This window comes from Manis javanica, chromosome 2 (genome assembly GCF_040802235.1).
Source record: "Manis javanica isolate MJ-LG chromosome 2, MJ_LKY, whole genome shotgun sequence".
Taxonomy (NCBI): domain Eukaryota; kingdom Metazoa; phylum Chordata; class Mammalia; order Pholidota; family Manidae; genus Manis; species Manis javanica.
Window position 1 is genome coordinate 115,247,267 of NC_133157.1, and position 24,822 is coordinate 115,272,088.

At 37.7% G+C, this 24,822-nt stretch overlaps 1 protein-coding gene across 7 annotated transcripts in view; it reads left to right on the top strand.

Moving 5' to 3' along the window:
• Positions 1–24,822, top strand: part of CACNB2 (calcium voltage-gated channel auxiliary subunit beta 2) — a 401,898-nt gene that overhangs the window by 131,303 nt on the left and 245,773 nt on the right. Inside the window, exon 1 of one of the 7 annotated variants that reach the window (XM_037000696.2) lies at positions 9,036–9,594. The exons of the other annotated variants lie outside the window; for them this stretch is intronic. Coding sequence (XP_036856591.1) covers positions 9,547–9,594 — 48 coding nt within the window. The 5' untranslated portion in view covers positions 9,036–9,546. Of the gene's footprint in view, positions 1–9,035; positions 9,595–24,822 lie in introns of those variants that run through there. 7 annotated transcript variants of the gene reach the window in all.

Here is a 24,822-nt window from a genome sequence, read left to right on the forward strand (position 1 = left end):
TGTCCTATGAGATAAAGTGTGAGCTCCAGGCACTGCATAGGCTAGCCCCAGCCAGCTCTCCTGACCCTACATGTCCTCATGTTTTCTCTCTCCCATTTCCCCACCTTCTCCCAAATCTTAGATTCTGTGAATTAATCATTCATTTGAGAAACAACTTGAAATACTTTTAAATACAGTATTAACTTCTATAACTAGGTCAAATTGGAAGTGACTTAAGCAATGTAGGAATTTATTTTTCTCTTTCACATTACCACCCAAGTGTAAGCAATATAGGGACCCAGGATCTTTCTGTCTTTTCCTCTGTTCTTTTGAACATACAGCTTCCTTCTCAATTAAATGGCTGTTCTAGCACTCAAAAATATGTTTACATTTGGGCCAGCAAGAAAGGGAGAAAGAAAGGGAAAGGCATCTCCATCCCCTCTAAGGACATGGCTAAGATATTGGCACATGTCATTTCCGCTCCAAGCATGTTGAACAGCATCTGGTTGCATGGCCATACCAAGCTGCAAGGGAGGCTGGAATATTTCTCTTAGCCCAGCAACCATATGTCCGTTTTGTTATTCTAGATGAAATAAAGAATGGGATAGTGAGTGGATAATCACAAATCTTTGTTTCTGTGTCTGTTATTGTGCCAAGTACTAGGGATATAGAGATGAATGAGGGCTGGATTTGGGGGAGCCAGTTTCATGTGAGGGACTTAGGGTGTATCTCTGTTGTCTGAACATATGAATATTTAATTCATATACATTCTTCACATTCTATATACACAGTATTTATTTTGTATATATTCCATATACAATCTTCTGTGCTTTTGCATTTGCAACCCATTGCTTGGGTTTCTTTCTGCCCCCATTTTTCCCTGGATGAGGTTGTGCCCATTCTTCAAAGGCTAGCTCAAGAGTCTCTACCTTTGCGAAGACTTTAGTGTTCCCTCTAGGGATCAGAAGGAGCTGTGTGGTTGATGTTCCCATGTACTCAAAAGTGGTGCTCTCTCTCCTCTGTTTTCTTGTAAGTGTCTGGAGGCATGTATAGACTGTAGTTGATTCATTTCCTATCCCATGTACCTAGTATAATGCTAAGCAAATAGAAGATGCTCAGTAAATGTTTGCTGAATAAAATTACTGCCTGAAATCCTTCCATAAATTCTTGAATGGTGAGAGAGACTTACAGATAGCACCATGAGAAGTGAGACAGAAACCTCCTCCCAAAACCACATATAATCTGAAAATATAGCAAATACAAATAATCCTGAAAGAGTGACCAGAAGGAAGACTGTGACAGACTGCCTACATCTGGGAAAAAGAGGAGAACTCATGGAAAAGGGTAAAGTACCAAAGCTGCTATCCAGCAGGACCCAAGCCCTCCCCCCACACCAACTCACTGGAGGGAGGAAGAGAAATGGAGCAGGGAGAGGGTGGAGGCCTAGGACTGCTGAAAACCCAGCCCTGGAGATCTGCTCTGGGAGCACAAACCTATATTACATGGTGCTCTGGAGATTAGTGGGGTTGGAAAGCAAAGGCAGGCAGAATACTCAGAGAGACTGACATTCCAGCTGCTTGTGGAGAAGAGGTACCCACAACTGGCTCCTCTGGGACAAAAGGAAGGCGGAGACATTGAAAGACTTCCCAACAGCTAGAGGGCTGCTGAAGGGCCAAGGATTGCAAAGAGCTTGCTGCTCAGGAGAAAGGACAGGTGGAAAAAATCATCCTGGTGCATTCAGCCCATCAGGTTGGGTAGTTTCAGGAACTTCGGGCACTCCATCCCCCTGGCTGGTGATACCCTCCAAGGCACCCTACTAGAATACTCAGCCTGCTGCTTCTTCCTTTTGCCGGCATTGGTTCACAAACCTGCTGCCCCGTCATTGCACCAGGACAGCCAGAGGGTGGCCCTACCTATAGCAGCTACAGGGACATAGTGAAGAGGCTTCTACATGTGCACACAGCCCATTGGCCCTGCCAGTAGAGGCAGGGACTACAGCTGGGAAGCAGGAAAGAGCTCTTTCCTCTCTGGCAGGCACCAGTGCCACTTGGCTGCAACCCCTGCCATTGCTCCAGGTGCTGAGAAGCTCCTGAGAATAGAGCTTCTGGGCATTAGAGGGCACTGCCTACACAAAGTTATTATTTCATGTTATTAATTACAAATGTGAAACAGCAAAAGAACCTAATACAAACCAAAATACCACAAACACCAGAAAGAGGGCCAAGTGAAACTGAACTCACCAATCTTCCTGATAAAATTTTCAAAATAAAAATCACAAATGTCCTCATGGAGCTACAGAACAATGTTCAAGACCTTAGGGAGGACTTCAAGAAAGAGTCAGAAACTTACAGTATCCAAAATGAAACATACAATCTAGAGATTTAAAAGCAGATTAGATGAGGTAGAGGAGATGGTAAATGAAATAGAAATTAGAGAACAGGAATACAAAGAAGCTGAGACACAGAGAGAAAAAAGGATCTCTAGGATTGAAAGAATATTAAGAGAACTGTGTGACAATGGAAACAATATTTGCATTATAGGGGTACCAGAAGAAGAAGACAGAGAAAAAAGGGATAAAAAGTGTCTTTGAGGAAATAATTGCTGTAACATCCCCAATATGGGGAAGGAAATAGTTTCTCAGGCCATGGAAGTGTGTAGATTTTCCAGCACAAGAGACACAAGGTAGACAATACTAAGACAGAATAATTAAAATGGCAAAGATCAAGGACAAGGAGAGAGTATTGAAAGCAGCCAGAGAGAGAAAAAAGATCACATACAAAGGAAAATCCATCAGGCTATCATCAGACTTCTCAGCAAAAATCTTACAGGCCAGAAGGGAGTGGCCTGATATATTTAATGCACTGAAACAGAATGGTCTCCACCCAAGAATACTCTACCTGGAAAGATGATCATTTAAATTTCAAACAGAGATTAAACAATTTTCAGATAAGCAAAAACTGGGGGAATTTACCTCCATAAACTGTCTCTACAATATATTTTGGAGGGACTACTATAGATGGAAGTGCTATGAAGGCTAAATAGCTATCACCAGAGAAAATAATAACACAGTAAAGGAAGTAGACCAATTAATTACTAAGAAAATGCAAAATTAAATCAACTACATACAAAGTCAGTCAATGCATACACAAAGAGTACAGAATGTGATACATGGAGGAGGAAGAAAAGAAGGGAGGAAAAAAGCGAACCTTTAGATTGTGTTTGAAATAGTGTACCAAAAGAGTTAAGTTAGACTGTTAGATAGTAAAGAAACTACTCTTGAACCTTTGGTAACCATGAATCTAAAGCCTGCAAAGGCAATAAGTACATATCTATCAATAATCACCCTAAATGTAAATGGACTGAATGCACCAATCAAAAGACATAGAGTTACAAATGGATAAAAAAACAAGACCCATCTATATGCTGCCTACAGGAGACTCACTTCAAACTCGAAGACATACACAGACTAAAAGTGAAGGGATGGAAAAAGATATTTCATGCAAATAATAGGGAGAAAAAAGCAGGAGTTGCAGTACTTGTATCAGACAAAATAGATTTCAAAATGCAGTACTTGTATCATACAAAACAGATTTCAAAATAAAGAAACTAACAAGACACAAGGACATGACATAATCATATAGAGGTCAGTCCAACAAGAGGATATAACCATTATAAATGTTTATGCACCCAACACAGGAGCACCTACATATGTGAAACAAATATTAACAGAATTAAAGGGGGAAACAGAATGTAATGCATTCATTTTAGGAGACTTCAACACACCACTCACTCCAAATGTCAGATCAACCAGACAGAAAATAAGTTAGGAGACAGAGGCACTGAAAAACACATTAGAACAGATGGACCTAACAGACATCTACAGAACACTCTACTCCAAAGCAGCAGGATACACATTCTTCTCAAGTGCCCATGAAACATTATCAAGAATAGATCATATATACTAGGCCGCAAAAAGAGCCTCAGTAAATTCAGAAGGATTGACATTATACCAACCAGCTTTTCAGACCACAAAAGTATGAAACTAGAAATAAATTATGCAAAGAAAACAAAAAGCCCACAAACACATGGAGGCTTAATAACATCCTCCTAAATAATCAATGGATCAACAACAAAATAAAAACAGAGATCAAGCAATATATGGACACAAATGACAACAATAATTCAACACTGCAAAATCTGTGGGATGCAGCGAAAGCTGTGCTAAGAGGGAAGTGTGCTGCAATACAGGCTTACCTAATGAAAGAAAAACAATCCCATATTAACAGACTAAACTCACAATTAATGAAACTAGAAAAATAAGGACAAATGAGGCCCAAAGTCAGTAGAAAGAGGGACATAATAAATATTAGAGCAGAAATAAATAAAATTGAGAAGAAGAAAACAATAGAAAGAACTGATGAAAGCAGCAGCTGGTTCTTCAGAAAATAAGCAAAATAGATAAACCCTTAGCCAGACTTATCAAGGAAAAAAGAGAGGCTATACACATAAACGGAATCAGAAATGAGAAAGGAAAAATCACTACAGACACCACAGAAATACAAAGAATTATTAGAGAATGCTTTGACTAATAATATGCTAATAAACTGGATAACCTAGAATAAATGGACTTTCTAGAAAAATAACAACCTTCCAAGACTGACCACGGAAGAAACAGAAAATCTGAACAGATCAATTACCAGCAATGAAATTGAGTTGGTAAACAAAAAACTACCTAAGAGCAAAACCCCTGGACCAGAAGGCTTCACCACTGAATTTTATCAAACATAATATTCATACTCCTTAAAGTTTTCCAACAAGTAAAACAGGAGGGAATACTTCCAAACTCATTCTATAGGGCCAGCATCAGTCTAATACTAAAACCAGGCAAAGACCCCACAAAAAAAGAAAATTACAGACCAATATCCCTGATGAACATAGATGCAAAAATACACAACAAAATATTAGCAAACCAAATTCAAAAATACATCAAAAAGATCATCCATCATGATCAAGTAGTATTTATTCCAGAGATGCAAGGATGGTACAATTTTCCAAAATCCATCAACATCATCCACCACATCAACAAAAAGGAGAAAAACCACATGATCACCTCCATAGATGCAGAAAAAGCATTCAACAAAATTGAACATCCATTCGTGATAAAAATTCTCAACAAAATGGGTACAGAAGATAATAACCTCAACAATATAAAGGCCATATAAGACAAACCCATAGCCAATATCATACTTAATAGCAAAAAGCTGAAAGCTTTTCCTCTAAAATCAGGAACAAGACAAGGATGCCCACCCTCCCCACTGTTATTCAACATAGTGCTGGAGGTCCTAGCCACAGCAATCAGACAACACAAAGAAATAAAAGGCATCCAGATTGGTAAGGAAGTTAAACTGTCCATGTTTGCAGATTACATGATACTGTACATAAAAAAACCCTAAGAATCCACCCCAAAACTACTAGAAGTAATTATTGAATTCAGCAGAGTTGCAGGATACAAAATTATAACACAGAAATCTGTGGCATTCCTATATACTAACAATGAACTAGCAGAAAGAGAAATCAGGATAACATTTTCATTCACGATTCCATTGAAAAGAGTAAAATACCTATGAATAAACCTAATCAAGGAGGTGAAAGACTTATATCCTGAAAACTACAAGACACTCATGAAAGAAATTAAAGAAGACACCAATAAATATATCCTGTGCTCATGGATAGAAAGAATTAATATTGTCAAAATGACCATCCTGCCTAAAGCAATCTACAGACACTATTCAATCCCTATCAAAACACAAACAGCTTTCTTCAACAAACTAGAATAAATACTTCTGAAATTCATATGGACCACAAAAGACCCCAAATAGCTAAAGCAATCCTGAGAAGGAAGAATAAAACTGGGGGGATTACATTTTCTAACTTCAAGCTCTACTACAAAGCCACAGTAATCAGAACAATTTGGTACTGGCACAAGAACAGACCCTAGATCAATGGAACAGAATAGTAAGTAAACGCAAGCATAAATGGTCAATTAATATATGATAACGTAGCTATGGATATACAATGGGGAAATGACAGCCTCTTTTAACAACTGGTGTTGGCAACGCTGGACACCTAAGTGTAAGAGATTGAAACTGGATTACTATCTAACTCCATACACAAAAGTAAGCTCAAAATGGATCAAAGACCTGAATGTAAGTCATGAAATAATAAAAATCTTAGAAGAAAACATAGGCAAAAATCTCTTGACTATAAACTTGAACAACTTTTTCCTAAATGCATCTCCTCCAGCAAGGGAAACAAAAGCAAATTGAACAAGTGGGACTACATGAAACTAAAAAGCTCTCTATAGCAAAGGACACCATCAGCAGAACAAAAAGGCATCTTACATGATGGGAGAATATATTCATAAATGACATATCCAACAACGGGTTAACAATCTAAATATATAAAGAATGCATATGCCTCATCACCCAAAAAGCAAATAACCTGACCAAAAAATGGGTGGAGAATCTGAACAGACACCTCTGAAGAAGTAATTCAGATGACCAAAAGGCACATGAAAAGATGATCCACATTACTAATTATCAGGGAAATGTGAATTAAAACCCCAATGAGATATCACCTCACACCAGTTAGGATGGCCAACATCGAAAAGACTTTTTTTTCAACCATTGTGGAAAGCAATATGGAGGTTCCTCAAAAAACTAAAAATAGAAAAGCACTTGACCCAGGAATTCCACTCCTAGGAATTTATACAAAGAAAACAAGTTCTCAGATTCAGAAGGACATATGCACCCCTATGTTTATTGCAGTACTGTTTACAAAAGCCAAGATATGCAAGCAACCTAAGTGTTCATCAGTAGATGAATGGATAAAGAAGATGTGGTACATATGCACAATGGAATACTATGCAGCCATAAGAAAGAAACAAATACCATTTGCCACAACATGGATGGAGCTATGGGGTATTATACTCAGTGAAATAAGCCAGGCGGAGAAAGACAAGTACCAAATAATTTCCCTCATTTGTGGAGTATAACAACAAAGCAAAAGTGAAGGAACAAAACAGCAGCAGACTCACAGACTCCAAGAAGGGACTAGCTGTTACCAAAGGGTAGGGGTGTGGGAGGGTGGGTGGGGAGTGAGGGAGAAGGGGATTGAGGGGCATTATGATTGGCACACATAATGTAGTAGTGACTCTGTGGCATCTTAGTATGCTGATGGACAATGACTGCAATTGGGTAGGGTGAGACACTTAATAATATGGTTGAATGTAGTAATAACCACAGTGTTGCTCATGTGAAACCTGCATAAGATTATATGTCTTAATAAAAGACATACCTTAATAAAAAGAAGATAAATAAAATGAGATAATATGCCTGGAAGTGCTATGTAAAGAGTTACACATCTTGCAAATGAAAAGTAAATGAGTTACTCAGGGTCAAAAGAAAGAAAAAAAAACTTGGATGACAAGGTGGGTTGAACCTCTAATGAACTGGGATCTCTCTCATATATAATAAGGTCACAGTTGATAAAAAGTTAACTGAATTCCATATCAGAATTGGAAACAGAGAAGAGATTGTGTTGCCATGTTTTCATCTTATTCTAACCTTGAGTTTATTATTTATTTTTATTCAGTTATTTGAGTAAATGTGTCCATGTGGAAGTTTGATGAACGGTCTTTAAGTAGAAGCTTAAACCTGAATTTCTCCCATATTATTCACTATATTTTTCACTAAGGTTTCCTTTAAAAACCAAATTGATATCCTACCTAGTAGAAGTATATCTTGTGTGGTCCAGAAAATGTTGTTTTTATTCTGGTACTTACTTGAAGAGCCAATTACATTGTAATTCAGAAATTTTATTTTGCTCCAGGTTTCTGACATAATCACAGAAATAACCTTATTGTCTGTATATAATATATCCATTGGTTCCCTTTGGGACCTTCAAATGCATGGAGGGTTAATCAGTATATGATAAAGCCATGGAGTTTTCATAGACTATTTAAATTATATAAATTACTAGGTGTTGGTAATATATAATTGCTTATGTAGCTTATAGACAAAACACTTGACCATTTGGGGCCTCAGTTAGTTCAGTTAAGTAAATTGCTTAATCAAATAACAACATTGAGCTAAAGCAGGATCTTTTTTTCAGCTCTAATAGCCTCTTGACTATTAATAATACAGAATTGTTCCTTGAAATCATAGGTTTTAAGGAAATACTGGTAAAGTGTTGAGAATTAATAGGCTTGCACTTTCCATCCATCTAAAAAGCATAATGGTGAGGGATCTTAATCTGTGACATGAAATAGTTAACACATCTCCTTAAGTATATGGAGGGATGTGGGTGTGAGGGCAACGTGGATCAATAGCTGTGGCACACTAAAAGGCTGTATGAATCCTTGTTTGTAAAATGGTTGATATTCAACTAATTAATAGTTTATCCCCAAAGGCCTTAATAATTCATCTTTTCAGGTGTGACATCTGCAAAGCCTCTTAGGAAGAACATTATGATCAGCTCAGTCTCTGCAAAGTGTGTTTTTAGAGAGGGATGCAAATTACAACTCACAAGGAGTATTCATTTGTAAGATCTCATGCTTTGAAGGCAGCCTGAGTTTTCGTGTCTCAAAATCAGAGGTGATACATCATCTAATTAATTAGGTCTGACACTGGTCAGATTTGCTTGCCAGAGTTATGTTTATTTAATGTGCTTTAATGTAGCAAATAAGTATTTCGCAGTGAGAAAAAAAAAATGCCGTGCAGCTGCAGTGATTGAGCGAGCCGGGTCCTGAGGCCACTCCAGTGATCCTTTCTACAATTCATCTGAAACACGTACTGCGAGAGAAAGCGTCTGACAATTGGGAGGGTGGTTCTGTAGTCCTAAGAATCTAGAGTGAATTAAAGTCTAGACTCCATAATTTTTCAGGGTAAAGGGAGGAGGGAGGAATTGCAGATCAGATATGCCCAGAGTGTTAGAAAGGTAACACCACCCAAGCAGGGATGCGCTGCCAGTCTGTGCGTTGTGAGGGAGGCAGGCATGGCAGCGCAGCGTCGGGAGCAGCCACGTTCTCAGAAGCAGCAACACAGACAGCGTCCGGAGTAGGCCTCCTCTCATAAAAGGCAGTCTGCTGCAGGCTGGTGACATGCAAGATTCTCTGATGTTTGAAAATCTCCCGAGTTGGGAATGGCTACTCTAAAGACGTTTCCAAGAAACTCTGATGATCCGGGCAGACATAACTGTGTGTTAGCAATAGTTATTTCAGGAAAATAAATGGTACTTTTGGTAGATTTCTGGTCAATAGACAACTCACTGCAGAAGCAGCTATCATATTACCCAAAAAAGAAAAACGGAAAACAAAGTTTGGGCATGCCTGCAGGAACGGTAGTGTTTTTAGAAACTACCTAAGAGGCAGAAGCTAAGTGTTGATATGCCCATGCCTCTTACCTGGGAGTACAAAGTGGGAAGAAATGGACAGTGGCTCTGATGAGAAGAGAAGCCCCAGTGCAGCTCGGTGAAGCCACACGCTGACTGCGTCCTGCAGGGCTCTTCATGCAGTGCTGCGGGCTGGTGCGTCGGCGGCAAGCGCGGGTGTCCTATGTAAGTTTCTATTGCTGCAGGATGCAGCTCGGGCTGGAAGTGCTGTTCGGGTCTGTCGGTGCATGTTGCTTCTTTCTGATGTTTTTAATCCCTGTGCTCAGGAGCAGCCAGAGAATCAATCATTTATACAATGAGTTTTCCAGGCACCTGAGTATTCTGGTATATGAGATTCTGAGATTTTTTTAAAAATCTATCTCTAGTGCCGTGGTACTTTGATAAGGTCGGAAATAACCGGCTGGAGGATTGTTGGGGAAGTCCATTGTCTCAGAGATCTGCATCAGTTTAAACCAGTTGATCGCCTCTTTTACCTAGAGTAGTCCTGTTTTCCTATTTGATGGCTTGAAACAAAAATCTTGAGAAATACTACAGAGTTTGTCAAATTAAAGATAGCCACAGAGGCTACCGCGAAATCCTATTCTGAACAGCTTCAGAAACATAGATAATAATCGTTTGATGGATGACACAGCTGTTGCGGTAACACCAGCATTTACAGCAGCTTTATCAATCTGTGACTGTTTCACTGAAATAGCCCTTATATCATGGACCTGCTGTGTCTTGCAAAATGGCTGTCTGAGCATTAAATTCTACAAGGCAGGCTTACACAAACACTGAAGTATCGGTACTTAAAATGATTGGATGCTAATTGAAATAGGCTGTGCAGTGCGCTAGCCGCCGGGCTCTGAGGAAGCCCCTGCTTTATTTTCACGCTCCTTTTGCATGCAGCTACTTTGTTTTCAGGGAGCAGTGTGAAAGGGAACAAGAGGTCTGTGCAGGCTAGCCAAACTGCAGTGCTGAATTACTGAGCGCTGGTTTGAAATTTCTGGCTGCAAAACAAACAGAAAAACTACAAAGAGAGCTAAATCATTACTCAAGGTTATAACATAAAGAAATCTGTGGCCTTGGAAAACTGGCCACTAAAAGAGATATATGTGACTTTTCCAGGACAAGCAAGGTCAACATCTGATATGATCTAAATAATAAAGTTGGAGACCAGGGGTGGGAGGTAAGGAAGGAATAACTATGATCCTATCAAACCTTCAAGATGATATTCAATTTTATTAAACAAGTAAAAGCATAAAAAAAACCTCTTCAGTTCAAAGGATTTTGTAGTTTTACATGTTCAGTGCCATTTGTCTTTTGAATGCAACAGTTGACACGTGAGGAGTAAATGTAGCAGTGAGGTAGCCAGCAAGGATTTTTAAAGACGACATCAAGCAGGGATGGAATTTTTTTTTCCAACAAAAAGTTAATTGTGTTTTAATAGGATTTCGGTGTAAGTGCTAGAAAGTTTTTAAAGTATAAAATTACCCATGTGCAGAAAGTCTTAAAAATAATTTGAAATTAAAAATCCAAATTTTTATAGAATAATGAAGACTGACAATTCCATAGCTTTATGGTTTTCTTTTATATAATGAATTAGAAGAAATCTGTGTTTAGGTAGCCTACTGAGTAGAGGACTTCTGAAATAAGCTTCTGACAAAGCAATTTTTACCCTTATTTTTGTCCTTTTCTGACATTGAATGTAAATGAATAGAAAGAAGATGCTGCATAATCTGTATTTTTTTAGAGTCTTGACTGAAAGTTTAGGAGATTGGTTCATCTGCTAATTCTCAAACGTTTTTACCCTGCATTTTGGTTAAGGAACCACAAAACATGTAGAGCAAATATATTTTAAAGTAAAATTCATATGCCTTGGTCACTAGAAATAAGTTTTCCTTTATTTGAGAGCATTTGTCTCTTGGGAACCCTAACCTGTACCCCACCTGCTGCTGTTTTAGCCTCTTTTTCTTTGGCAGTTTACTATACGGATCACAACTTTTTTTATAGATGGCTAACCCAAGGCTATGGGTTTGTAAAATCTGAAACCTATTTCACATCCTTGGAGGAAAAGAAACTTCTATGTATGTACCTGCCACTGAGATCTCTAATGTGCCTGCAAAACAGATGACATGTGGGGTCTGGAAGCTGCTCACTGAATGATCAGGTGGTCAACAGGGCAGAGGGCAGCCCAAGCCCTTCCCTGTACTAGTGACTGGGGCCTTGTCCACTAAGTTGACAGTCCTGGTGTCCCTTTTGAAGTCTCTTGTCAATTTTCAGGCATGATGACTTAAATCATACCAGTACTAAATTCCAACTAAATCTTATGAATTAAAAGTGTGCATATATAAAAATATATGTATTAGATGTAATATGCAAATCATTTGATACATGAGTGGTATGTATCTTAGTCCTCCACTAGTTCTTATGCCTTTTTTTAGCATGACAGCTTTCCTAAGGATTCCTCCTACTCTAACATTGTCTTTCAGAAAGAGTAAGAAAGTTATGTGGGTTTTGAACAAAGTTATGCACAGATGCCATAGTTCTTCACTTCCAGGTTTTCACCTTCCCCAGCTATCACTTGCCTCTCAGGCTCCCTCACCTGACCCTGGCAGTGCTGTCTTCAGTATTCAAAATTTGTCCTGTAGCAGGGGGCCTCCTCCCCTGTAGGCTCCGGCCCCTCTCTTTCTCTGTTAGACTCAATGTGTAGACCTCTCTTCTTGGCATTACTATCCAAACTCAAGATCTAGTCTTCATTATTTTGTCTATACCTAATGATCATTCTTTTCAGACCCAGCTTCCTATCAGAATAAATTCTTCTTTTTATCTAAACTGTCCTATTTTTATTTTATTAAATGACTTGAAAAATCTGTCAATAAATAAATAAAAGGATACATAAGCATAGTAAATTCTGTGTACATCTAGGTGAAACGCTTCTAAAATACTGACAATTTCATGCATTGGAGAGCAGGGATTGATATGAACTCTTTCTGGTTAACTTTTTAATTGAAGTATAGCATCGAGGCAGACAAGTGCAGAAGTGCCGAGGGTGATCAAAGTTCACAAAGTGAGCAAACCCTGTGTAATCAATACTGAAATCAAGAAACCAGCAATTGCCTTCTGCTCAGCCTCTCTTCTACTCATCAGTTGTCTTCCCCACCCCCAGGGGACTCACTAATCTGGCTTCTAATATCAGGGATTTGTTTTTGCTGTTTCTGAATTCTTTACAAATGGACTCATACAATATATGCCCTTTATTGTTCAGCTAATGTTGCTCATCATTATATTTATGAGATGAATCCATGTGGGTGCATGCAGTTGTACTTAGCCTGCTCATTGTCATTGCTGTATAGTGTTCCATTATGTGACTATACCATAATTTAGTTATCCATATTAGTGGTGATAGGCATTTGGATAGATTCCAGTCTGGGGCTATATAAATACTGCTGCTATAAACATTTGTGATGCATCATTTGGTGTTCATTATGCGTTTCTGTTGAATACAAATCTAGGGATGAAATTGCCAAGTCATGGGTTGTATATATATATTTAGCTTAAGAGATAATGGTAAACAACTTGCCAAAGTGATTCACTTAATGTACATACCCACCAGGAATGCCTCACCAAAACTTAGTGTTATCTTTTACATTTTAACCTGTCTGGAAAATGTGTACAAATATCCCATTATGGTTCTACTTGACACTTCTCTGATAACTTATGAAATCAAGCACCTTATATACTAATCGACCATTTGGATATCCTCTTTCATGAAGTACTTGTTCAAGTCCTTGCCTCTTATTCTATTAGACTTTTATTTTTAAGGCTTTTTTGTTCAGAAAGGAACAAACACGGAGAAAAGCAACTGATGATAAAATTATGAGAGACAAGGTGGTATGTATAGACATAATTAGAATGTGGAATCAGGCTAACTTGGGTTTGGTTTTTTCTTTTTTTAATTGAAGTATAGTTGACATAAAATATTTTACTTTCAGGTATGTAACTTAGTGATTCAACATTAATGTATATTATGAAGTGGTCACCTCGAGAATGCTATGTACCATCTCTTACCATTCAAAGGTGTTACAATATTATTAACTTTATTCCCTGTGCTGTACTTTACATGCCTGTGACTTACTTATTTTACAAATGGAAGTTTGTACTTTTTAATACCTGCCACCTATTTCTTTATGTATTTTAGATATTAGCTCCTTATCAAACACATCATTTACAAATATTTTCTCCCTTCAGTAGGTTGCCTTTTTCTTGTTGATGGTTTCTCTCACTATGCAGAACTTTTTAATTTGATGTAGTCTCATTCCTTTGTTTTTGCTTTTTTTACCTTTGCCTGAGGAGACAGACCCCACATACACACACAAAGAAAACATTGCTAAGACTATTGTCAAAGAGCTTACTGCCTGTTTTCTTCTAGGAGTTTTATGGTTTCTGGTTTTCAGTTAAGTCTTTAATCCATATTGAGTTTACTTTTGTATATGGTGTAAAGAAAGTGATCTAGTTTCATACATTTGCATGGAGCTGTCCAGTTTTCCCAATGCCATTTATTGAAGAGGTTGTCTTTTCCCCATTGGATATTCTTGCCTCCTTTGTTGAAGATTAACTGACCATATAAGCATGGGTTTATGTATGGACTCTATTCTGTTCCATTGATCTGAGTGTCTGTTTTTTATGCTGATACAATACTGTTTTTATTACTATAGCTTTGTAGTATAATTTGAAATCAGGGAACATGATAACTCCAGCCTTGTTCTTTCTCAAGATTACTTAGGCTAGTCAGGTCTTTTCTGGTTCCATACAAATTTTAGGATTGTTTGTTCTAGTTCTGTGAAAAATGCCATTTGTATCTTGAAAGAGATTGCATTAAATGTATAGATTGCTTTGAGAAGTATGGACATTTTAACAATATTAATTCTTCCAATCCATGAGCAGGAAATACTTTCCATTTATTTGTGTCATCTTCAGTTTCTTTCATCAGTGTCTTATAGTTTTCGGAGTACAGATCTTTCACCTCTTTGGTTAAAATTCTTCCTAGGTATGGGTTTGATTCTTGAAATTCTGGTTTATTTACTGTGTGATAGTTGGGAGTTCTTTTCTCTTTCTGAACCTGTTATCTCATCTGTATAGTTGGGACAATACTAAAAGCTTGAAGGTTTATTTTGAGAGTTAAAATAAAATAATGTTTGTCAGCACCTAGCATATTACCTGCTACATGGTTGTTTTTCAAAAACTGGTAGCCACTATGAAATGAAATTATGGAACAGAGGAACCATGGTAAAAGAGTAGTGGGGGATGGGTGTGAGGAAAATGGTAGATAACTTCTCTCTCCTGGCTTGGTTCCTGCCTGTGTTAGTTACTTAATATTACTAGTCTTAAAAAGCTTTGATCAGTTGGTTGGATGGTGGCCTAGTCCATATATTAACAATCTCTTATAAGAGTAATTGTATATAGAACATAACTTCTGAGCAATTCAGTACTCTAGTAAAAATTATGGTTGTTATAGTGACCTGATGCACATTTACATAGTCTTAGAATTTACAAAATATTTTTATGCCAATTATTTCATTTGACATTAATGAAACCTTTAAGAATAGCCAAGGCAAGTGATGACATCACCATCTGATAGATGAGAAAACTTCAAATTAGAGAAATAACTATATTGCCACAGGTCACAGAGTCAGGACGCAAGCTGAGGTTCAAACTGAGACTTATTCTTATCCATGTATAATGTTTTGTTCATCTTGTTTGGAATATATTTCTTTTATTTTATTTCTTTTTTTATTTTGTTATCATTAATCTACAATTACATGAGGAACATTATGTTTACTAGACTCCCCCCATGACCAAGTCCCCCCACATACCCCATTACAGTCACTGTCCATCTGCGTGGTAAGATGTTGTAGAATCACACTACTTGTCTTCTCTGTGTTATACAGCCCTCCTCGTGCCCCCCCCCCACATTATACATTCTAATCATAAAGCCCCCTTTCTTTTTTTCTGCCCCCTTATCCCTCCCTTCCCACCCATCCTCCACAGTCCCTTTCCCTTTGGTAACTGTTAGTCCATTCTTGGGTTCTATGAGTCTGCCGCTGTTTTGCTCCTTCAGTTTTTTCTTTGTTCTTATACTCCACAGATGAGTGAAATCATTTGATACTTGTCTTTCTCTGCCTGGCTTATTTCACTAAGCATAATACTCTCTAGCTCCATCCATGTTGTTGCAAATGGTAGGATTTGTTTTCTTCTTATGGCTGAATTATTTGGAATATATTTCTAAATTTAAATAATGGGATTATAATTGTTTAATTAATGCTAAACTTTTATAATACTTCTCAGTATAAAAATCAATTACCATTGAACTTGATAAGTGCTAAAATACCAGTTAATAGAGATTTCTGGTTGGTACAGTTATAGGTGGTATACTTTTTTGAATTAAAGTTTTTCTCTCACAATTCATACTTTTTCTACATTATCAGAATTGTCTTATGAGTTGAAATAAACTTAAGCTACACACTTATTTACTATGTATGCCTAGGAAAATATGTTTTCATGACAAATAACTTTTTAAAGAGTTTTTTTGTGCCATCACTGCTGATCTTCCACAGATAAAGAGTAAGATTCATATCCTTAGTGGTATATATGTATATAAATTCATCAACAAGCTCACTTCCCATTCAGGCCCAGAAGTTGCAAACCACTAACTTAATCTTCCCCTTTGTGCTTCTTAACATTTATAATCATGTTCATCTATTTCACTTTCTATTAATAAAATGTCCTCAGGTACTGAAGCTTATAATACAGTAAAATTTAAAGTTCTGCAAAAATTCTATCATCAAGTAGTATTTTCGTTATGAAATGTTTTAAATATTTGTGATTGTTATTTCTGAAGCTGAGGTTCAGAATAGCTGTGATATATGTAATGGAATATAATCTATATTTATGTCCCTCAAATCACTGGGAGCTTTTCCAGGTATGTCTTAAGAGGTCCTTGAAGGATGGTATTGGGCTTTTAAGACCTATGTCTTTTAAAGTCAAATTTATATGTATTTTGCCCGGTATGCTCTTAAAGGTATTTTCTCAAGAGATCAATGACTTTTCAGATTTGGGACTGTGTTTTAGTAGCTTTCAGTTTGGGCCATAGTAAAATCCTTAATTTGATCCTTCCAATTTTTAAGGTGCCATTAATCCTAAAATTTTTCTAACTTATGCTCATCTCCCTAGGATGTGAACATATCCTTCAGAAGATCTATGCTTACAGGAGAGCAGTAGACCTCAGCTTTGTAATTAACAACAACGAGTGTTTAGAACATTTTGCAATAAAAATATTACATGATATAACTTTTTAAGAGCTTTAAATTTTGTTTTAATTATAAGCTTCAGTACATGAGGAAGTTTTATTAATAGAAAAAGAGATAGATGAATATGGCTATTCCTGTTAAGAAGCAGAGAAGGGGAAGATGAAATTAAGTTCATGGTTTGCAGTTTCTGGGCCTGTGTGGGGAGTGAGCTTGTTGATGAGTTTTCAGGGGCACAGGATCCACCAGAAGCTTCAAAGCTTCTCAGCGCACCCCCAGTTATCACTCATTGCTTTCCCATCCCATTTGAGAGGCAGTTTGTTTGTTTTTTTGTTTATTTTTAGGGAGATAACTTTTTTCAGCTTTATTGAGGTATAATTGATGAATGAAATTGTAAGATAATTAATGTGTACCTCGTGGCAATTTGATATATGTATACATTGTAAAAGGATTCCTTTCATCTAATTAATATACCTATTGCCTCACATATTTATCTCTCTCTCTCTCTCTCCCTTTTTTTTTGGTGAGAATATTTAAATTCTACTGCCTTAGTAAATTTCAGTTATATAACCAGTGTTACCAAGTATAGTCATTAGATCCTCAGACTTTACTCATTTTATAGCTGAAAGTTTGAACCCTTTCACCAACCAATTTTCCTCATTCCCCAGCTCCTAGCAACTACTTTTTCACTCTCTGTCTCTATGAGTTGCCACATTTAAGGGATGTCACACAGTAATTATCTTTCTCTGGTTTATTCACTTAGCATAATGCTCTCAAGATCCATCCATGTTGTCACAAATGGCAGGACTTTTTCTCATGACTGATGATACTCCATTATAATATATATGCATATGCTGTAATGTAGATATAGACCCACTGTAATATATATATGCATTGTTATATATATATATATACATACCCATACATACATATCTCCTTTATCTTATCTGTTGATATACACTTAGGTTTCTATATCTTGGTTATTATGAATAATGCCATAATGAAGAGGGTCAATATGTGAAATATGTGAATGACAGACTCTGGGGAAGAGGCCTAAAATTTATACAGTTCAGACCCTTGGGCAAGTCACCCTATCATTCTGCCTCAATTTCCCTTTCTATTAAATGAGGCATAACAAGAGAATCTTACTGGTAGGTTTTCTGTGAAACATTACATGTGTTAAACTCTGAAAACACTTGGCACAGAGTAAGTGCTCAATTAAGTGTGAACTATTGTAATTATTGTTATTCTTACCTCCCTCCATGTAATTAAATAAGAACACCACTTCTCCTGTGGTAAAAAAGTTGTTGAAAAAGAGCCAGCACTTTTGGAAGGATGAATTCACTGTTTCAAAGAAAGCTTTTGTAAAGTGCATTTAATTATCTGGAGCTGCAGTAGCCATCATCCATCTGTTTGTTTGTGAAGTGATTGCTCAGCACATACTTTTGCCCAGGCATATCCAGAAAGTTCAAAACACAGAGAGGAATTAAAGTCCAAATCCCTACCTTCAGGGAGGCCTAGCCTAGTGGTGGAGATATACAAGAAGAACATTTAAATGTTTGACCTAACCAGAATATTTGACAATAGGAAGAAAATAAATGGTATTCCACCTTCAGCAGAGAATACCAAAAAAGCATTAAAGAGAGAAAGCTAGATTTCTATAGACTGACAGAGAAGGAGTCTACATTCTGAGAATATATTACATAAAACCAAAGTTATATATATAGTATGATCACATTTACTCTACATGTGTTTATGTCTGTATTACTATTTGCATAGGAGGTCTAGAAGGCTATACCAATGTGTGCAGTTATAGAGGAACAGGTGAGGTTTTACTTTTTATATCATTAGACATTTTATAATAAACATGTTTAATTGTTGTAATAAATATTTTATGTAATAAATGCCTTTAATTTATCCCTTACCTTCCAGAAAGGCTTATAAAGTATAAATAAATCTATATAATACATATTTTAGCTCATCAGAAAACACTAAAGTTGAAATGCATTGAGTGAAAATAGTCCAGAATTGAGGAATCTGTTAATTGAGAAACTTCCATATGCCCTCAGAGTTCTCTGAAAGGGGAAGGGCAAGGGGCCTGTCCTTCCATGGGGTGTGATGTGTACATGTGCTCAAGTGTGATTCAGGTCAAGTCTTTCACTCGGCATGCGAAGACACTGTTTCATGCAGGTTGCTCAAATCCTACTAAATTTATTTGCACTCTGACATGCCTTTAGTGCTAAGATGCTTCCTAAGTAAATGAAGATCAGGAGGAACATATGAGATCTGAGCACAGGACCATAAACCATCTTAAGAGATATGGCCATTAATTTATGCAGATGTAATGCATCATCCTCCACCAAGGACACGTGCCCCTCACGATAGTCAGGGAGCCTGATGCGTTGGTCATGGACCCCATTCCACTGTCTCACAATACTTTCCCCTTCACTTCTGATACCTCATTCTTCTGTTTCCAAATTTCTCTTCCTAATCCTTCTCATACATGTTATGTCCTTGGTTTCTCGTTTATATTGGTGTTACTTCAAGAGGTCACATATCTGTGTTGAATTCTTAGAGAAATTGACAAACAGCAACAAACATTTGAGAACGAAAACCTAAAGAAAGTAGACTTAGGAGAAATGGCCAAAATAACTGGGGACATAGTCTATGTATATGCTGATGGCTGCTCAGTCCATGTGCATAGCTTCAGACCCACATACCCAGACACCTCCATTCGGAAATTGCACAGGCATTGCAAACATACCTCCACAAGACTGACCTCCATCTTCTTCATCCTATTCCTCAGCACCTCTCTTCTCCTTTCATTCTCCCACCAAAACCTGTATCTGCTTCCACCTTATCAAAAGCATCTTTGTGTTGCCAGTCGTCAAGCTGAAACGAGTCACTGTCCCTCCCCTTTGCTGTCAGATCCAGCCAGTCAGTATGTTCCATCGCTGCAAACTCTCAAGAGCAGGCATCTGGCCTCTTCTCAGTCCCACCCGTCTCCACCTTCATCAGGGGACCTGCTAATCCTGCCCAGATGGCTGCGGCTCCTGACCAGTCTCCCACTCTGAGTGTGAATTCTTCAATAATCCTTTCTTCACCCTGCAGCTGCCATTGTGATTTTTTCTCATATGCAGTCATATTATTTCCTTGCTCAGAACCCTCAGTGGCTTCCTGTGCTCTGAGACCACAATGCAATCTGGTCAACGTGCTGCAAGGCCCTTCTGGATCAAGGCCTTGTGTGCCTCCGTACCTCTCAGCCACTTCCCACTCAGGTTCCAGCAACAGTGAAGGTCACTCATTCCTCACACCTGCTGCTCGCTTTTGCATCCGCTCCTCAGGAGAGTCTGTTCTCAAGTCCAGTCCCTTCCTACAACAGCGCTTACTATCCCTACCCTCATCACTCCTGGAATTTTGTGCCCCTCTTTGAACCATAAACTCCTGCAGTTTCCCTTGTTTTGTTGTATCCTGTTGCCCAGCAAGAATGCCTGGCCAGTGGCAGATGGTCAAGACGTATTTGTTGGATAAATAAATAAATAGTGCTGGAGAAATATTACCAAAGTCCTTCTTTTCTATTACCACCCTCTATTCCTAGTGGTCATTATCATATACAATTTTTATTTTATATTTCTGTAAAATTCATTATATCAACATACACATACAGCTTGGTGAGGACAGGAAGTTAGGTTCCAGTGGCTCTTCAGTATTTATAAAATAGAAGATAAATTTTGTTGCTAGAGTTTGAAACTGTGTAATCATTTACTCTTCAGGCCCTTTTTATTGCTTGGATTATAATGTGTTTATTTCCTTTAAGGATCTAGAGCAAGAACAGGTTTATTTACCCATGCCAAGGGCCTGCTGGAGTGCAAAAGAGATCTGAGCTTGATTTAAATGATGAAATCAACCAAAACCCACTAACTAACTTCATTTAAAAGTAGGAGTACAAAATAGGTAAATACATTTAAAAAAACATATTTTAAAGTATCATTAAGTGCAGCCATTTAAAAAAATAAAACACCACTGGATTATTTTTTATTTCAATGCTTGCATTAAACGTTTTACCAGCTCTGTGTATTAAACACTGCCCTAACATCTTTCCCATTGTAAAACTAGTGGTCCTATTTTAGGGGATGTGTCATTCCCTTGTGTTCCCCCCCATAATAGCTCAGGCAGGTAGCAGGGGTCTGAGGCAGCTTTTGTGTTGTGGTCAGAGACCTTCTATTGCCGGATGACCTTTCTGCTGAATAGATCTGCTTCCCACTGAGCTGGCCTCCTCTGTTTGTTCTCTTTCTTGGTATTACATTGAGATAACAGCCAATTCTCTTCTGTTTGAATCATCAGAAGTAGCTTCACTTTTTGTTTACTGTTTTTTTTCTCCCTTGCACTTTTGCAAAGAGCTTCTTACCATTCTCCTCCCCATCACCAAAGAAATAAATAATTTATATGCTCCATTCTGATTTCCAAACAGCAACACAGAATAAAGAAGGGCAAGCCACTTCACCCAGCTCTGTGACTAAGGCCCTGGGCATGCTGGAGTTTCTGCAGTTTCTATCTCTCATAATTTTCTTTACTTTATTATTATTATTATTATTATTATTATTATTATTATTATTATTAGTGATAGTCTTAATGAATTTGTGAAACTTCCCCAAGTGACTCATTGACTTCTGTTTAGTTGCTTCATTATTGGGAAAATCAGGTTGTTCTTTGGGGCATATACTAGACTATGAAGTAAAGTGACAGCTTCTTAAAGGGGGTGGGCTAGGACCATTTTTCTACAAAGATGAGTAGGAGACACTTAAGACCCAGAAGATTCGCTTCTTCATTGCTGTTCAAGAATTCTCATTGAAGGGGGACAGGGCAGGATGGTGGAGAAGGGGGAGTTAACAAAAGAATCCACTTAGAAGGTCTGGAATCTCTCTCCTCCCCTCCTCTCCAAGATCACACACCTCTATTTTAATAATCACTTTCCAAAGCATCAAGGGTGGGACAGATAAGGCAATTTGGTGACATCACTTCTTTTTAATTTACACCATAGAATTCATTGGCAGATCCCAGCAGTGATCAGCGGATTCTTTAGGTCACTAGCATGAGGATTCTTAGGGGTATTTGTCAAAAAAAAAAAAAAAAAATGCAGATCTCTGGGAACCATCCAGACCCGTAGAATGTGCATCTCAGGAAAGGATCTTCATCATTTAAATTTTAATAATCTCTCAGTGTGACTGTTGTGCTTTGAGGAGAGCTCAGAAAAGCAAAGGAAATTTGAAAGTGAGGATCAGTGGGTGTCAGGAATTGGGAGAATCTGGGTGTCCAGACTTGGGGCTCGGCTCCTGGGAGTCCTTTCTCTGCAGTGAGTCAGCTCACCTTGAGTCAGGTTGTGTCAAGTTACTCGAGGTTCACATTCCTAGGAGAGAGGCTCCAAGTGATCCAGCTTGATCCTGTTGGGCCACGAAAGGGCAGAATGACCTGACCAGCTTGCTCACCAAGTCTGCCTACAGTGCTGACATTCCCCAGCTACAGAAATGGAGATGATGGAAGAGATAGCTGATGACAATGGAGCTTGTAGGAGAATCCAGGATTGCTTTCCATTGGATTTAGTGCCTGGTAAAAAGTCATCAAGAGTGAAGACTTAATGTTTGAATTGATTTAAGTAACTAATAATGACATTAAAGATTTTATTCAGACATTCTGTAAATTTTGGCATCTTACTGAATTACAGTCTTGAATTACAAAGTTTGCAGAATCAGCTAAACAACACTGTGAAGAACACATCAGTAAAAGAGCCAAATAAAATACCTTGTATTTTTTAACTCCTTGCAAGATAAATCCAGGGGTCATATCATTTATTTCTCCTTCAGTAGCCCTGAGCTTATGGGAACCATGGGTCTAAGCAGACACAGTTCTCATAAATGTCTAGCATATAAGATATAATGCAGATTTCATCTTCCTACAATGATGGACAGTGACTGCAATGGGGTACTGGGGGGTTCGATAATAAGGGTGAATGTAGTAACCACATTGTTTTTCTTGTGAAACCTTCATAAGAGTGTATATCAATGATCTTTAATTTAAAAAGAAAGATACAATGCAGATTTCTTAGGAAGTTCTATTCTTGAGATTCTTATTATTTATCTATTTTGTTTATTTTCTCAAAGAACCAGCTCTTTGTTTCATTAACTTTTTCTATTGTTTTATTCTTCTCAATTTTATTTATTTCTTCTTTAATCTTTATTATGTCCCTCCTTCTGCTGACTTTGGGCCTCATTTGTTCTCCTTTTTCCAGATTCAATAATTATGAATTTAGACTATTCATTTGGGATAGTTCTTCCTTCTTTAAATAGGCCTGGATTGCTGTATACTTTCCTCTTAAAATTGCCTTTGCTGCATCCCACATAAATTGGAGTGTGGTGCTGTTGTTTTCATTTGTCTGCTTATGTTGCTTGATCTCTGTTTTAACTTGGTCATTGATCCATTGATTATTTAGGAGCATGTTGTTAAGCCTCTGTGTGTTTGTGAGCCTTTTTGTTTTCTTCGTACAATTTATTTCTAGTTTTATACCTTCTTTTTTTTTGAGAGGGCATCTCTCATATTTATTGATCAAATGGTTGTTAACAACAATAAAAGTCTGTATAAGGGAGTCAACGCTCAATGCACAATCATTAATCCATCCCAAGCCTAATTCTCATCAGTCTCCAATCTTCTGAAGCATAACAAACAAGTTCTTACATGGCAAACAAATTCTTACATGGTGAATAAGTTCTTACGTGGTGAACAGTACAAGGGCAGTCATCACAGAAACTTTCAGTTTTGATCACGCATTATGAGCTATAAAGAATCAGATCAAATATGAATATTCATTTTTATACTTGATTTATATGTGGATCCCACATTTCTCCCTTTATTATTATTATTATTATTATTATTTTTAATAAAATGCTGAAGTGATAGGTAGATGCAAGATAAAGGTAGAAAACATAGTTTAGTGTTGTAAGAAAGCAAATGTAGATGATCAGGTGTGTGCCTGTAGACTATGTGTTAATCCAAGCTAGACAAGGGCAATAAAACATCCACGGATGCAGAAGATTTCTCTAAAAACAGGGGGGGGTGAGGTTCTAAGACTCACCTGTGTTGATCCCCAATTTCTCACCTGATGGCCCCCCTGCGACTGTTCCCGTCTTAGGTTGTTCCTCCCTTGAGGAATTTTACCCGTCTCTGGATAACCAGTCATCTTCCGGGGCCATACAGGGAGATGTAAAGTTGGTAAGTGAGAGAGAAGCCATATTTTGAAAAGGTTAGCTTTTTACTTCTTTGCAGATTTATGCCCTGTGGCTTCTATGCCCAGCATTTGTCTTGAGGTATCTTTACCACTTGGAGGAATTAGGATACTCGGTAAATTCGATATGAGGCACAAATTCTATGTAAGGGTTGTAATTAGGAAGGAAGAAGAAAAGCTATAGACGTAGCAGATGGAAGAAAACATGGGAGGATTGATTATTTCTTTGACATATCTTCTTGTAGAGTAACTTAAGCATGTATAGGTTTTAAACTACTAATTAAATTGCACACACACATTAACATAATAGGAATACAGTTACATAACCAAAGCAGATCTATAATTACCAGCCATCTCCAGTGAAGCCAAGAAGACCAGTTAGGCACCCTAGGCATTTGTGAAAATTTGTCTATGATATGATGGATATTGTCCAACTGTACTTGAACAGTCTGAGAGAAATCAGACAAATTAAAACAACCCATTCCTGGGAACGGTTCACATCCCATATGTTCTTTTAACAGTAGATAGTCTGTAGTTGTAAGATTTTGGAGCGCTACAACTTGCACTTCTCCTAATTCTTGGTTGAGTTCCAACAGTATAGATCCAGTCAAATTTGTTGTTTTACTGAAAGCACAGGCCAGCTTAGATATCTCCTTCATTCCAATGGCGAGTCCAGGAACCGGTGGAATGGATGCAGCTACAACTGCGGCATCGCCTGGATCTTTGTTGAGGTTTTTGATGATCATCTTCTGGTATGACTCTTCCAGAGAGTGCTGATGTTGGAAGTTCTTCTTCATATCGTATTTTAGTTCATTTTCTGGGTAGCCAAAT